General features: G+C 37.2%; 1 protein-coding gene across 1 annotated transcript; it reads left to right on the plus strand.

Annotated features, from left to right (window-relative positions):
• Nucleotides 1-575: 575 nt before the first annotated feature.
• LOC103952184 (protein NRT1/ PTR FAMILY 5.4-like) lies at nucleotides 576-12,882 on the plus strand. Its single transcript, XM_048585967.1, has 5 exons — nucleotides 576-588; nucleotides 688-905; nucleotides 1,174-1,425; nucleotides 3,357-3,631; nucleotides 11,777-12,882. Exons 1-5 carry the CDS (start codon nucleotides 582-584, stop codon nucleotides 12,729-12,731), a joined length of 1,707 nt encoding a protein of 568 aa, XP_048441924.1. The 5' UTR covers nucleotides 576-581; the 3' UTR covers nucleotides 12,732-12,882.
• Nucleotides 12,883-14,079: the final 1,197 nt, after the last annotated feature.

Consider the following 14,079-nt stretch of genomic DNA (forward strand, 5'->3'; position numbering starts at 1 on the left):
TTGCCTCCTAAAATAATTCTGTATAAGCATAGAAGGCCACAATCGCTTCAAACTAAATAGCTTTATAAATTCTAGTTGCCCAGTGCGCACCATATATATACGTACACACGCTTACACATATACATGGATAATGCTAGAGAGATTAAATTTAGAGACAAAATTTATAAACTAAATGATGTGTCACCAAAAGGAATAAGCACGTTAATCAACCTTAAGTAATAAATCAATCATCAACTTCTATATCTTTTAGTTTTTAAAATTTTGTCTACAAATTTAGTTTCCCTAACATTTCCCATATATATATATATATGAGCTCGGAAACACATTCATAGTAATTCAACAAGAAAAAATTTCATGTAAAACATATCCTGAGAAATCTCAAGTACTTTTCTCTCTTGATGAGGTGGTTCAATAATACTTTAGCTCTCTAAACACCATCAATTATGAATATTGCTTCTACTGCACATGGAAAATCCAGTAAGGGTGGCTGGAATGCTGCTATTTTCATCATCTGTAAGCAATTTTTCTATGTTCATCTTATTTTTCATTTAATTCCACGATTACTTGTACTTTTTTTCGCAATGAATAGTTATATTCAGTTCATTTTTAAGTTTTCTGAAAATATATTGGAGTTTCATCTTTTATGAGTACTCTATTTATTTGTGCTTAATTAAATTTTATTTGCAGTGGTTGAGGTGGCCCAGCAGTTCGCATTCTATGGGTTGGCAAGTAACCTCATCATGTACCTCACAAATGTTTTGGACCAGCCCTTAGCCGCGGCGGCTAAGAATGTCACCACCTGGCTTGGTGTCTCATCAGTCTTCCCTGTCCTCGGAGCCTTTCTTGCAGATTCATATTTTGGTCGGTTCAAAACCATCGTCTTCTCCGTCGCCATCTATTTCCTGGTAAATCATCTAAGAGTTTTTCCCCATAATATATGTGTCGAATGTTCAGTTTTGTTAAGTACGTATGACGCTCACTTGTGTTACGAGACTGTGAATCCAACCTATTAAATAAGTTGGAAAGTTGTACTCTAAATTTGTTCAGATTTACAGTCAGATATCATAAACATATAGAACGTAGCCAGGTTATTTGACAAGAAAGCATTAATCATGTATGATTGGATAGATGTCCATATGTAGTTGTGTTCATGGCTTGTATATCATTTTGTAGGGCACGGTTCTTTTGACTCTGTCCGTCTCAGTAATTCCTTCGCAACGTCGCCGAGCAGTGTTCTTTGCGGCGCTCTACATTTTATCGGTGGCTCAAGGTGGGCAGCAGCCATGCTTGCAAACATTTGCAGCAGACCAGTTCGATGAGAACACGCCGGAAGAGATAAAGGCCAAGAGTTCCTTCTTCAACTGGTGGTACTTGGGGTTCGTGTTTGCTGCCACTTCTGCCACACTAGGAGTTGTATATCTCCAGGTAACAACTTTTGTTTAAGATTCCCACATCCTCCCAAAAGTATTTAGATTATAATAGTACATAAAAATAAGAGTAATGTTATTCATACCATGTTTTTATACTACATTTCTATACCACCTTAGGTGGCATATGATGTGGATAGCCACATTATTTGAAAAATTTGCAAAATCCAAGGAAATAAAGCAGAAAGACTCTTGTATATCACAATCATCATTTAATTAACTAGTTTTTCTTAATTATTAGTTTATTAAATAATGAACTAAATTTAAAAATATGATTAATTTAAATGATATGGTTGTCCACATCAAATGCCATATAAAATGGTATGAAAATATGGTATAAAAATATGATATGAATAGTATTCCTCTAAAAATAAAAACAAAATCACAAAAGGTATTTAATACTTCCAATTGTTGAATAAGCTATTTTGTCTGGTAAATATTGTGGATACACTACTAATAACTTGTATATTCGTGGAATTACCTTGTTGACTTTTATTGCATTTTGTGCTCCTCTTTCTTTTTTTAATGTTTTATTGGTATTACAAAAACATTACTAATCATAATTGTAACAAACAAAATTTTTATTAAGTTGGTTATAACAATGTACTCTCTTTCACCCAAATTTCAAATACCCGTAGTTTATTAGATGAAATTAGTATATAAGTTTTTCTAGTTACACTCCATTACCCATCTAAGTTCAACCCACAAAAATTTTAAAGTATCTGATTTCCAAATTACCCTTAAAAAAATTGTAAATAAAAAATAAAGAAAGAATAATAAAAGGAAACACAAGACGCCCCCTCCCCTCCCCCTTCCCCCTTCAGGCACCCCTCCTCGATCCCCGACTACGACGCCAGTGATCCTTACCAGTCTGATAGTTGCCCTCTCCCTCCCTCTGTATCTCTTATTGATTTTGGATTCAAAAGTATCAACCATCAAAAGATCAAGAACACGTTGAATCAAAATAAGAATATGAATTCAAAGAAATTACAAATCAAGTTTTAAATTGAGGAACTCCTTGCTCTTGGGTTTTGTTGGCGGGAATTTCGTATTTCATATAATTTCGAGAAGGGAAGAAGGAACATGGATACTGGCTGCTTGAGTGATAGAGAAAGTGTTGGAAGTTCAAATAAAAAAATTATTTCAATGTTTGTGTGCTGCTAGCTATTTTTTGACTCATGCTTCCTGCACCTACCAAAATTAAATGCTTCTTCTGTGCTCGCCGAAAATGTGGTTGCAACCAGTCGAGTAATGCAGTGTGTGTGTGCAAAAGTCTAAAGTTGTTGGATGGGTTTTTGAAAAGGGTACAAAGAGTTTGAACACCTTCATTTATTTTGCATGTGTTAGTCTTTGTTTTGTATTGTTTATTAAAACCACTTGTGTGGTTCTTTCTTTTCTGCGTATATAAGTAAGTCTTACCCGTAAGGCTTTAGTATTCTAATCTCATTTCAGCAATAAGAGTTGTAAACTCTTCTAATATATGAGAGTTTTTTTTTTTTTTCTCAAAGCTTGCTGCTTCTTTTCTTTCTGTCGGTCCAGCTTCAAAGAGAGTAAAAGTGCGAGGTGTGACGGAGTTTATAAACCTATCACCCACGTAATTGGTATTGAGTTAACAAACTTTGAATGCCAACAGAAAGAAGGAGGACAGTGAGGTTGGTAGGGGACGCCGGTGGTTGTTGTCTGGGCGGGGAGAAATTTACATGTGATGAGGATGTGGGTGTATTTCCTTAGGAGTAAAATTGGATATCACAAAAACATAATTTGTGGGATGAATTCAGATGATTGCGTGATGTAAATAGAAAAACTCTTAGTATATTTATCCTATTGTTTGTCAAAAGAGAAAACATTACTAATCTTACTATTTGTCCTGTCGTTTGTCAATTAATTATTAATTATGACACTAATTAATTGAAATTACTACACTTGTAGGATAATGTTGGGTGGGGATTAGGGTTTGGAATATTGGCAGGGGTTTTGTTGGTGTCACTAGTATCATTCTTGTTGGGAACAAAGAGGTACAGGAAGCAAAGGCCTCCAGGGAGCCCTTTTACTACGGTGGCACAAGTGCTCGTCGCAGCAGCTCGGAAATGGCATGTCACTGAGACACTCAATTGCGAGAATGTTTGTTATGGAGATGAGAAGGGTGAAGGCCAGCTACAAGGTCAGTCGCAGCCTGTAGTTTTGGCTCGTACTAATCAACTCAGGTACAACTTAATATCACATAAAGTACTACTCTTTGAAGTTTCTAATGTGCTTTCATGATTTAAACCATTCATTTTTTTTCTTTTTCAAAAAATAAATTCATATGAAAGATCAGCACAAGTGAGAATCTATTAGTCATATAATTGTAATAAAGGAAATAAATAACTGTTAGGGTTAGCCTATGTGTTTTTAGGAAAATCATAAAATCAATCCCACTCTAGCATTGTTATTGTGGGAAGTGAAAATAAGGTAGCTTTATTAAAAATTAAAAAAAATTAAAAAAAAAGGAAAATACAATCTGTCAATGGGCATAAAGCATGACCTTGACCATGATAACAAACAAAACCTCTAACAACCAATATAAAATATAACAAGGCCAACAAAAGATAACCTATCTAAAGCAATAGTAAGAAAACCCTACATAATCTCGATGATAATACAGCAAATTGAAATCTAGAGGGAAATTCCACCAAACAAGACCTATTGAAAAGGAACCATGATTTGCAAGGGGATCAGCAACTTGATTACCTTTCCTATAAATGTGAAAAGACCGAAATGCATTCTATGCAAGCAATTCCTCCACTCCATCTCAATTGCCAAGGAACCAATTGAGAAGAGCACAAGAAATGTAGAACCAAACTAGAATCAACTTCCAACCAAATAAAATATTAATCCCGAACTGCAGCTAATTCAATAGCCTTAATTACCGCTATTACCTCTGCCGCTACAGAGTTAGGAATCTCCACGTTCGAAGAAAGGCTCCATAGAACTGGCCCTTGAAATCTGAAACACACCACCATAACCAGCACGACCAGAACCACTCTTCTGAGCACCATCAATTTTTAACTTAACCTAACCAGGATTAGGAGGAAGCCAACACACCTCTAATATAACGTGGGCTCGATGATGCCTACATGTAGCACCAAACCTTTTCAACGCAGATCAATCGCAAACATCATTATTCATATAACCAGACTCTATTATATTTGAATAATGGATCTGACCAACAATAAGCTTAAAAGCATAAGAAACATTAATACTAAGTCCTGCATGCCAAGCTTGGTTTCTCAAGTATATACGGCCACAAAGTGGAAACAAAGCTGCCAACCAAAATCTCGTACGTATTGTGAACTCTTATTCAAGGCCAATTCATGGTGAAAACGTTCTAATAGGGAGCCATGAAGTGTACCCAAGCCAAAATCATCTCAAATATGCTGCCAAACTGACATGATAAAAGTGCATGTACCTAAAACGTGCTCAAAAGATTCCACATGCAAACAACATAAAACACATCTAGATGCCATAGACATCATGCGTCTTTGCAGCATGTCCTCGGTTAAAACGCGACCACATAAGACTTTCCACGCCATTGTTCTAAGAGTAATAAATTTAGACCAAATCAAGCCTCCCTATTAGCTTGCAATACTGCTTTACTCGTTATCCTCCATTGAGCTTTAGATGTTACCAAAGTTAATTCCGCTTCAACCTCTGCTCTTTCAGTCTAATAATACCAACCCTCCAAAGGTGTTCGAGAAACATGGGATTGGCCACTCTTAGAGCCCTCATCATCAACCCCACTATTCCCTGCATTGGCGACAAAATTATTTATTCATCCACCAAAAGATTCTGCTCTAACACATTGTTTTCCACAACCGTTTATTACAATTCTTCACTCTTAACAGTATTTTCCTCAATATTACTAGTCATAAGATGTCTTTGTTGCTCCAATTGTGTTGGATTTTCAGATCGTCGGGCTTAACCCACTCTAACGACATTGATATTGTCCCTATCTTTACCACCTGCCCAATCCGTTAGGTATGAGGTTTTATCATAAAAGGTCTCGGTATTAGTTAGAATAGTGTAATTCTATTTAAACCCATTGGGTTTCTTTGAACCCACCGATGTGGGACTTTAACACTCCTTCTCACGTATAACCTCATTTAATGATTCACACGTAGAGATCCACATCGTAATTGAAACTCAGAGGATGGCTCACGTTGGGCCGCCACTCTTAGAGCCCTCATCATCAACCCCACTTTTCCTTGCCTTCGCGACAAAATTATTTATTCATCCACCAAAAGATTCTACTCTAACATATTGTTTTCCACAACCGTCTATTACAATTTTTCACTCTAAACAGTATTTTCTCAATATTACCAGTCATAAGATGTCTTTGTTGCTCCAATTGTGTTGGATTTTTGGATTGCCAAGCCTGCCCTACTCTAACGACATCAATATTCACCCCATCTTTACCACCTGTCCAATCTGTCAGGTATAAGGTTTTACCATAAAAGACTTCGGTATTTAAACCCATTGGGTTTCTTTGAACTCACTGATGTGGGACTTTAACCATCCCCTCACGTGTAACCTCATTTAGTGGTTTACACGTGGAGATCCACATCGGTAATTGAAACTCAGAAGTCGGCTTACATTGGGCCCACTTGTTTTCAATGGGACTCAACAGTCGTCTCTATATTAAAAGTTCAGACTTGTTTCCTTATATTAAGAGTTCAGACTTGTTTCCTTATGGGTGACAAGCTCATTGGCTTGCACACAAGCTCATTGGATTGCATGGGTTCGAAACTGTGGGCTCTGATACCATGTTAGATTTTTTTGATCGCTGGACCCGCCCCACTCTAACAACACCGATATGGTCTCTATCTTTACCACCTACCAAATCTGTTAGGTGTGGGGTTTTACCGCAAAAACCTTGATATTAGTTAGAGTATGGTAGTTCTATTTAAACCCATTGGGTTTCTTTGAACCCACCGATATGGGACTTTAACAAATTGATCATGACTGATAACAGCTTCGTGAGGTTCATTTACCATAGTATCATGTTGTCCTGGCATGTGTTCTTTATTGGCATTTCTCTTAATAGTTGACCTATGTGGGGAGATAAATTTTTGTGCAAAAGACGGAAAAATTTTGTGCAAAAGGCGGACCTTCTCGATGGTTAACAAAATTCGTTGGTGTTTCAGTTATCGCAACAGCTTTGCCCTTGACGGAATTATCTGTCCGTTTAGGAACAAAAACCTTAGAGGTAGTACGGTGTTTTCTAGCATTATGCCGTCTTGAATGACCACAATGTTCATATCCATCACCCTTTCCATTATTCACATCTATATCAGATTACCCTTGTTGTGCATACTTGCAGCGACTGACCATATGCCCCACATTCCCACAGTGGTAACAATAACCTGCAAATCTTCACATTCTAACCCAATTTCTATTGATGCCCCATTGCTACGCTTGGTCATCAACAGTAAGGTCTATAGATCAATTTGCATCGACCAAAATTGAGCAAAAAGTCCAAGTTTCCTTCCTAAAGTGTTAACATCAATCTTTACGGGCACTCCAATGCCACTTGGCACGTCGAAGAGAGTTCTTGGCTCCCAAAAATCTAAACCAAGATCCCATAAATGTCCAAATATTTTCATTGGTATTCCATTGGTTCTCTGGGGAAAAATTCGGTAACCACTTCGAAACCCTCAAAGTTCTAGGAATTTGCTCCCTTAGCCTAAAACCGTAGAAAGAGAAACTCTGAAGCAAAATTGAACGTGTAAGAACATTTGCATATGGGCTATAGGATGATGTTTCAAGACCTTAAACCACAGCATAGAATAGCTAGTTTCTTTTCCAAATCCGCAGGAGTGTAGGGTTTTTCCTTAGCATTCAATTGGAGACATTCACGTAGCGTATTCTTGGACTTATCAAGGCCAAATTGATATCCCTCTTCAGAAATCGTGGCTGTTGTTTTCCCATCCTAAACAACCGGAGCCGGCAAGTCTGAAAACGGAATAGCCTCTTTTTCCACAACCGAAGCAAAGGACAATGGATGTTTAACAATCCCCTCATCCAGGAATGGCTATGGACAAATTGGTTTTTTCATAGCCATGAGCATGTCAGTATAGAGATGCCCAAAACCTAACTAGATGAAAAAAAAATTCATGATTAAATGCACATCATGAACGACATCTTGGAGTCGGCAATAAAACTTGCACTACTGCCTAGTCTACTAGCATTCCCAAATTAGGCAAGAAAAATAAGGGCGCGTTTACGCATCGGGTATGGAATGAAATGAAAGGGAATCATTCCCCAGTTGAAAGGATTCCAATGTTTACTAATCCTTATGGGAATGAGAACATGGTGGGGTCCACTCAAAAATAGGAATTCAATTCTAGATTTAGGAAGAATTGGATTACTGTTGGAGAGGAAAGTTTCGGATACTCCAATTCTCCACTAACAAGTAATCTTAAACACGTTGAGAAGCCTTGGACACCATCTTCGCTTGTCAACAATGAGAGCGGGGGGACCTGCAAGAAAACACTACGACGCTCAAGTCAGTCGTTGTTCAAAATAATTGCAAGACATTGTAAAGCTATCAGATACTTCCCTTTTTTTCTTCTCCTAGGCTGGTGGGATTCTTGGCCTTTTATAGGCATTCAAGTCTTGGGCTCCAAGTCCCACTTTCCTTCTATTTCTCCATGTTCCATGGAGTGGGTATTATGTTACTTGATTGTGGCTCCACTCCTCATGTTTGCTATGCTAGTGGCTCATTTAGTGGAGGAGTCATTTTTGGCTCCCACATTGCCCCTTTTTTTCTCTGCAAACACGTATCGTTTAGAGTTTGTAGAGGAAAAATGTTTCTTTGCAAAAATTCATTCAACTTGAGATTTCATCATTAGTTTAGCCTTTGGCTACAATCATATGGTCTTCGACCATGACTTTGGCCTTCGGCCATGGTCATATTGGCCTTCGACCTTCGGTCTAGGTCTTCAACCTTCGGTCTAGGTCTTCAACCCACAGTCTCATGATCTTCGATCATCAATTTATATAGTAATAGTATGGCCCCAGAGTAATTAAAATTTGAATAACATCAACGGTATTAATGCGCATGTGTAAGGTAGAAACTCTTATCTGTTGGGCAACTTCGTTGTTGTCAAATTAAATGGATTTCCTTTGCAAACAACCCTTAGGTGCTTGCCGAATAACTGTTAGGCAATTTCATTACATCCGTTGTAGCTAGAGTGAACTTTGATTGTGTTTCCTTGCTTTGAAACCTTGAACACATGTTTTGTTTGATGACTTGGTAAGAACTCATTGTCTCTTTGTGTAATTGTTTTCCCAAGCTAGAATTGAATGCTTCAGGTCTCGTCCTTCTCATCTTTTGAGTAATTGTTGCCCCAATGGAATGGTTTCTTCATGCAATTCCTCAAATGGTTTCTTCGTGCAATTCCTCAATGACAATTTGCTTATCAGGCATCATCTTTGACTGTCTGATCTTTTGGGCTTCTTTTTTCTCTTCAAGCCTGTGTTTTCCATAGATTCGTTGACCGCAATCTTCATGCTTACGTTCGCTGAATCCCTCGCCAGAGGCCTCCCCGAACAATCTTCTTTCGTAGCTTGTGAAAGCGGGGGAGGGATGACAGGTGCTCAACTAGCTTTCTTCGCCTCGTGATTTAAGAAAAAGATTTACAAACGAGGACTGACGAAATTTGATTAAGAAGGTTGTCTGATAGGCTATACATATTATATAAACTTCTATCTCATCTTGTCGAACTGACAAAAGCAGCAGCAGCAGCTGCAGCACAGAAGTCTAAAAGCGCGTCTCCCTTGCCAAACATGCCTAGTCTGCACACCCATTATTTAGGGTTTTGGCCCGTGCCCCCATTGTGGCTTAGGTGGAGACCATAACTTCTCGATACGGCTTTTGTACGAATTCACATAGACGGCGCTAACTGTTGGAGACGAAAATTTCGGATACTCCAATTCTCCACCAACAAGTAATCTTGAACACGTTGAGAAGCCTTGGACACCATCTTCACTTGTCAACAATGAGAGCAGGGGGACCTGCAAGAAAACACTCCAACGCTCAAGTCAGTTGTTGTTCAAAATAATTGCAAGACATTGTAAAGCTATCAGATACCTCCCTTTCATCTGTTTCTCTCTCTCATCAACTCCCTTACAACTTCAGCATCATGCACCGCCATCTTCACATGCACAGTACCGGAGTGAAGTTCGAAGCCACCGTCAGAAGCTTGGTTGCGCTTGCATCGTTGCACGACTTTAAGGTTCTGACTAATTGATACGACCTGCAAAATCTGGCCCAGCGCATAGTCATGCGCACGTGAATTCTCGGATCTGAAGATCGATTTCCCTGAAATCTAACCCGTACCGACGATGGAGTAGGTAACAGAGAGAGGAATGAACAAAGGAAAAATGGGGAAAACAAAGGAAGAGAGGAAAGAAAAGGAAATAAAAACCAAGGAAGAGAGGAAAGGAAAGGAAATAAAAACAAAGGAATGAGGAGAGGAATAACCTTTATGCTCCCAACAATTTCTTTCCTTGTCATTTTAGCTCATTAAGTATAATTCCATACTCATTCACATTATGAACAACTCCATACATATGCCGAAGAGAAGAAACTACAACTTAAGCGAAAAAAATTAGATATTAAAGTCAATACTTAAATTTATAAAAATAAATAAATAAAATCATTTGAGTGTGTCTATGAAATAAAAAAGCAATTTAATTTTTTCTTACTATTATATACCATATCAAATTTTATTAAAAAAAAAAGTATATAAAATATTTGATTTGGGACAAGGGCATTTTAGTAATCATACTAGTTTATATTCCGATTCTGTTGAATTAGTAAACAAATTGATGGAATTATATTCTGATTCCGGACAGTTTTAGTAAACAACTTCAACATGAATCTGATTCTGATTCCACCTCATTTCAATTCCTCATCAATCTAATTCTTCCTCAATCCAATTCCTCTCAATTTGATTACGGATTAGTAAACACGCAAGGGTTTAGGCGCATACCCTAGCCGCCTAAAAGAAAACCCACATTTAGAGAAAAACTAGGGTTTAGGCACAAATCCTGCCACTTAAATCTTACAATTTCAACCACCCCTTCTCCGTTAACGTATATAATCGTTTGTCCAAAAAAAAAAACAAAAAACAATAAATCTTACAATTCCAAGAACTTCCAATAATTTTCCAAGAGAATCTCTAATTGCATATATTCACGAAAAGTTATGAATATGATATATTCACTATCGATTTTCTTAAGCGAATTTTAACGAAAAGCTCCTGGTACTGTTCACTTTAACGAAAAACCACATTTTTACACCAAAAAGTCAATCCTGGTACTATTCATTTTACCCTTTATTTTGTCCTTATCGTTAAAACTCAAAGTTTTCAAGCCCTTTTCATTAGTTTTCATTTTTCTTAAATGTAAACAATAAATAAATAAATAGATTAGCAATATCTCTACTAATTAATAAACACTTATTGTCAACCAAAATCCTATGAAATTACTAGTTTAACCTTCTAATTAAAACAGAACATGAATAAGAAATATGGAGCAGAAATGTAATTTCACACAATCAAAATTTTCTTTTTTTTATCAAAACCTCACCTACATATAATCCTAACATATCTTTAATTATAAAATAAAAAATAAAAAAAATAAAAATAAAACTTCCCACTCCACATTCTCTATCACTCTCTTCCTCTCTCATTCTATTTCAAAAACAAAAATAAAAAATTTCTCATACATTTTGTATGTGCCCATATGCTAGTTCTTTATTATTAAAACTATACAATGATAATGGTGATAATCAAACAAAATGTAATGTGGAATTTCATTATTCAATATGACATAATGATCATATATGGACATATACTATAAGGTGCCAACCTAAGGGTAATTTGAGCGACAAACAGCCTCTAATCATTTCAATGGGTCACGTTAATTTGTTGGGTATGTAAATGGAAATACAAATAATCTTGATGGTTGGATTATGAGTTGATCACAATTGTCACATTTTTGTCATTCATTTTAACAAAACAGACACATAATGACTTAGTCAATGACTAATTAGACAATTTTAGGTTATATAGAAGGATAAGATCATACATAGTCATAGATGACGTAGACGTCCGAACCTCTAGTTAGGATGTCCACATGCATTCATAGATTATATTCGTTTCCCCTTGGCTGTTCTTCCCCATTTTTCCTATAGTAAAAGTACTTAGCTAGTCCCTTGGCTCTAATTTTCCCGTGCGAGATCCACACTCTCATTAGTTACAATTAACAAGCTCACTGTGTAATGAAAACAAATAATAATGCAGATGCTTGGACAAAGCAATGATCATAGACGAACTAGATGCATCAACGGAACCTAGAAATCCATGGAGGCTATGCTCTCTCAATCAAGTGGAAGAAGTGAAGCTCGTCCTCCGACTCATCCCCCTATGGTTGAGTTGCCTAATGTTTGGTGTAATCCAAGTCCAACATAACACCTTCTTCACCAAACAAAGTAGCACAACTATCCTATCGATCGGTCCCCATTTCAAGGTTCCTCCGGCATCGCTTCAAGGCCTCAGTGGCATTGCAATTCTAATCACTATTCCAATCTACGACCGGGTTTTTGTCCCAATAGCCCGAAAATATACGGGACACCCCTCGGGTATTACTGTGCTACAGAGAATCGGCACTGGGCTAGTTCTATCCATACTCGTTATGGTTGTGTCAGCTCTAGTAGAGGCCAAAAGGCTCAACATTGCAAAAGACTACAATCTTATTGATAAACCTAAAGCAATAGTACCAATGAGGGTATGGTGGTTACTCCCACAATACTTGATTCTTGGCCTCGCATATGCATTTGCCACGGTTGGACTTCAAGAATTGTTCTACCATCAAATGCCGGAGCAAATGAGAAGTATGGGAGCAGCAGCGCTTTATTGTGTTATGGGAGTTGGCAGTTTCATGAGCAATTGGATTATATCTGCTGTGCAGTTAATTACCTCAAGAAATGGTGACAAATGGCTTGGTGACAATATCAATCGGGCTCACCTCGATTACTTCTATTGGGTGCTGGCAGTTTTGAGCACACTAAATTTTTGTGTTTATGTGTTAATTGCAAATGCTTTTGTGTACAAAAAGGTCAAAAGAGAAGACAAAGTGGAGACGGAGTTGAGCATTGCAAACAACCATGGTGGAGAGATAGGAGACATATTAATAGGCCATGATTCAAGTGCACAAGAAGAACAAGATTCAAACATGGATAAGGTGATCTACCATTAAAGCTGGAAGCAAGCCCCCTGAACAATAAAACTTTATTTGCGAAGAACTAAACGCGTTGTGTAAGATATTGCAATATGCAGAATTCTTTGATTTAAACGTCGAATGGATAATTGTTGTTTATTTTGTTTTGGAAACTCCCTTACAAACACAATCCACATTTTTCAACTTACTGTTTTATTTTTCTAGATGAACTCTTCATGAATCAAGTACAAAACGGGTAGGGTATTGTTGGAGTTTGAGAAACTAGGATAAGTTCTAGGCTCATCGACTGGTAAGTAAGAGTGAGTTCAAAAAACCGAAAACAAAAAAAAAACAATTCAATCCAAAGCCGAAAAAAAAACCAACTGAACTGAAAACCATTAGTTCGGTTTCGATTTTAATGATTCAAAAATCGGACCGAATAAATATATATTAATTTTATATAAAATGGATATTTCTTTTTCCTCTCATGCCGCCATCTTCCTATCTCCCATTTCTCTCTTGTTTTTTCTTCTTTTGTACTCCCATCTCCCTCCCACCCATATCTTTTCCTTTCTTTTTTTCTCCCTTGCCGCATCTCGCTCTGATCCCACTGTGCCGACTCATACCTCCACCGAAGTCAGCCGTGGCTTCCGCCATCGTCGAAAACGAGGTGGTTCTCGCTTGCCGTTGCTGACATGCACCAGATCTTGCCACCTTTCACCCAACTGTTCTGATGCAATTGTTCCCCTCAGTGACTGAGCTTTGATCTAGAAGCTTCTTGGGTACGATGCTTCGACTAGAAGTGCAGTGTAAATTGGATAAAATTCTTGTCCATTTTATTCTTTGTTATGGCTCAATTGTTGATAGATATGAATGACTTGGGTCTGCAATTTTACAATTATTGGTCTGGATTTGGTCTTTTCGATTTCAGAAATTGTGTTAGATTTGAATGAATTTGAAATTTTATATAAAGCGTTTATTGTTTTTATCTAAAGATTTGTTTTTCAGAATTATACCAAACGGAGGAATTAAACCATAATATTAATCAATACATGTAAGTGTTTTACTGCGGGATTACATGGAGTGTTTGAGGGATTATGTAATATCTGTGGATTTCGATTCTATTGATGTGAAATGCGTTTCCTCTACTGAGGGATTACATGGAATGTTTGAGGGACAATAAACTAATTTTCATTGAACTCGGCATTATTTGTATTATTCTTAAAAAGAAAAAGTTTTAGAAAAAAAATCAAACCGAACAAGAAAAAAACCGAATTGAACAAAAATCGAAAAAAAAATTGAACCGAATCGAATAATAACTTAGATCCGCGTCAAACCAAATAGAATTGAACCCACCCACCCCTACCGGTAGGTGTTTCGATATGAC

The sequence above is a fragment of a genome, unplaced genomic scaffold, assembly GCF_019419815.1.
Source record: "Pyrus x bretschneideri cultivar Hongxiangsu unplaced genomic scaffold, Pyrus_bretschneideri_v1 Contig24, whole genome shotgun sequence".
Taxonomy (NCBI): Eukaryota; Viridiplantae; Streptophyta; class Magnoliopsida; order Rosales; family Rosaceae; genus Pyrus; species Pyrus x bretschneideri.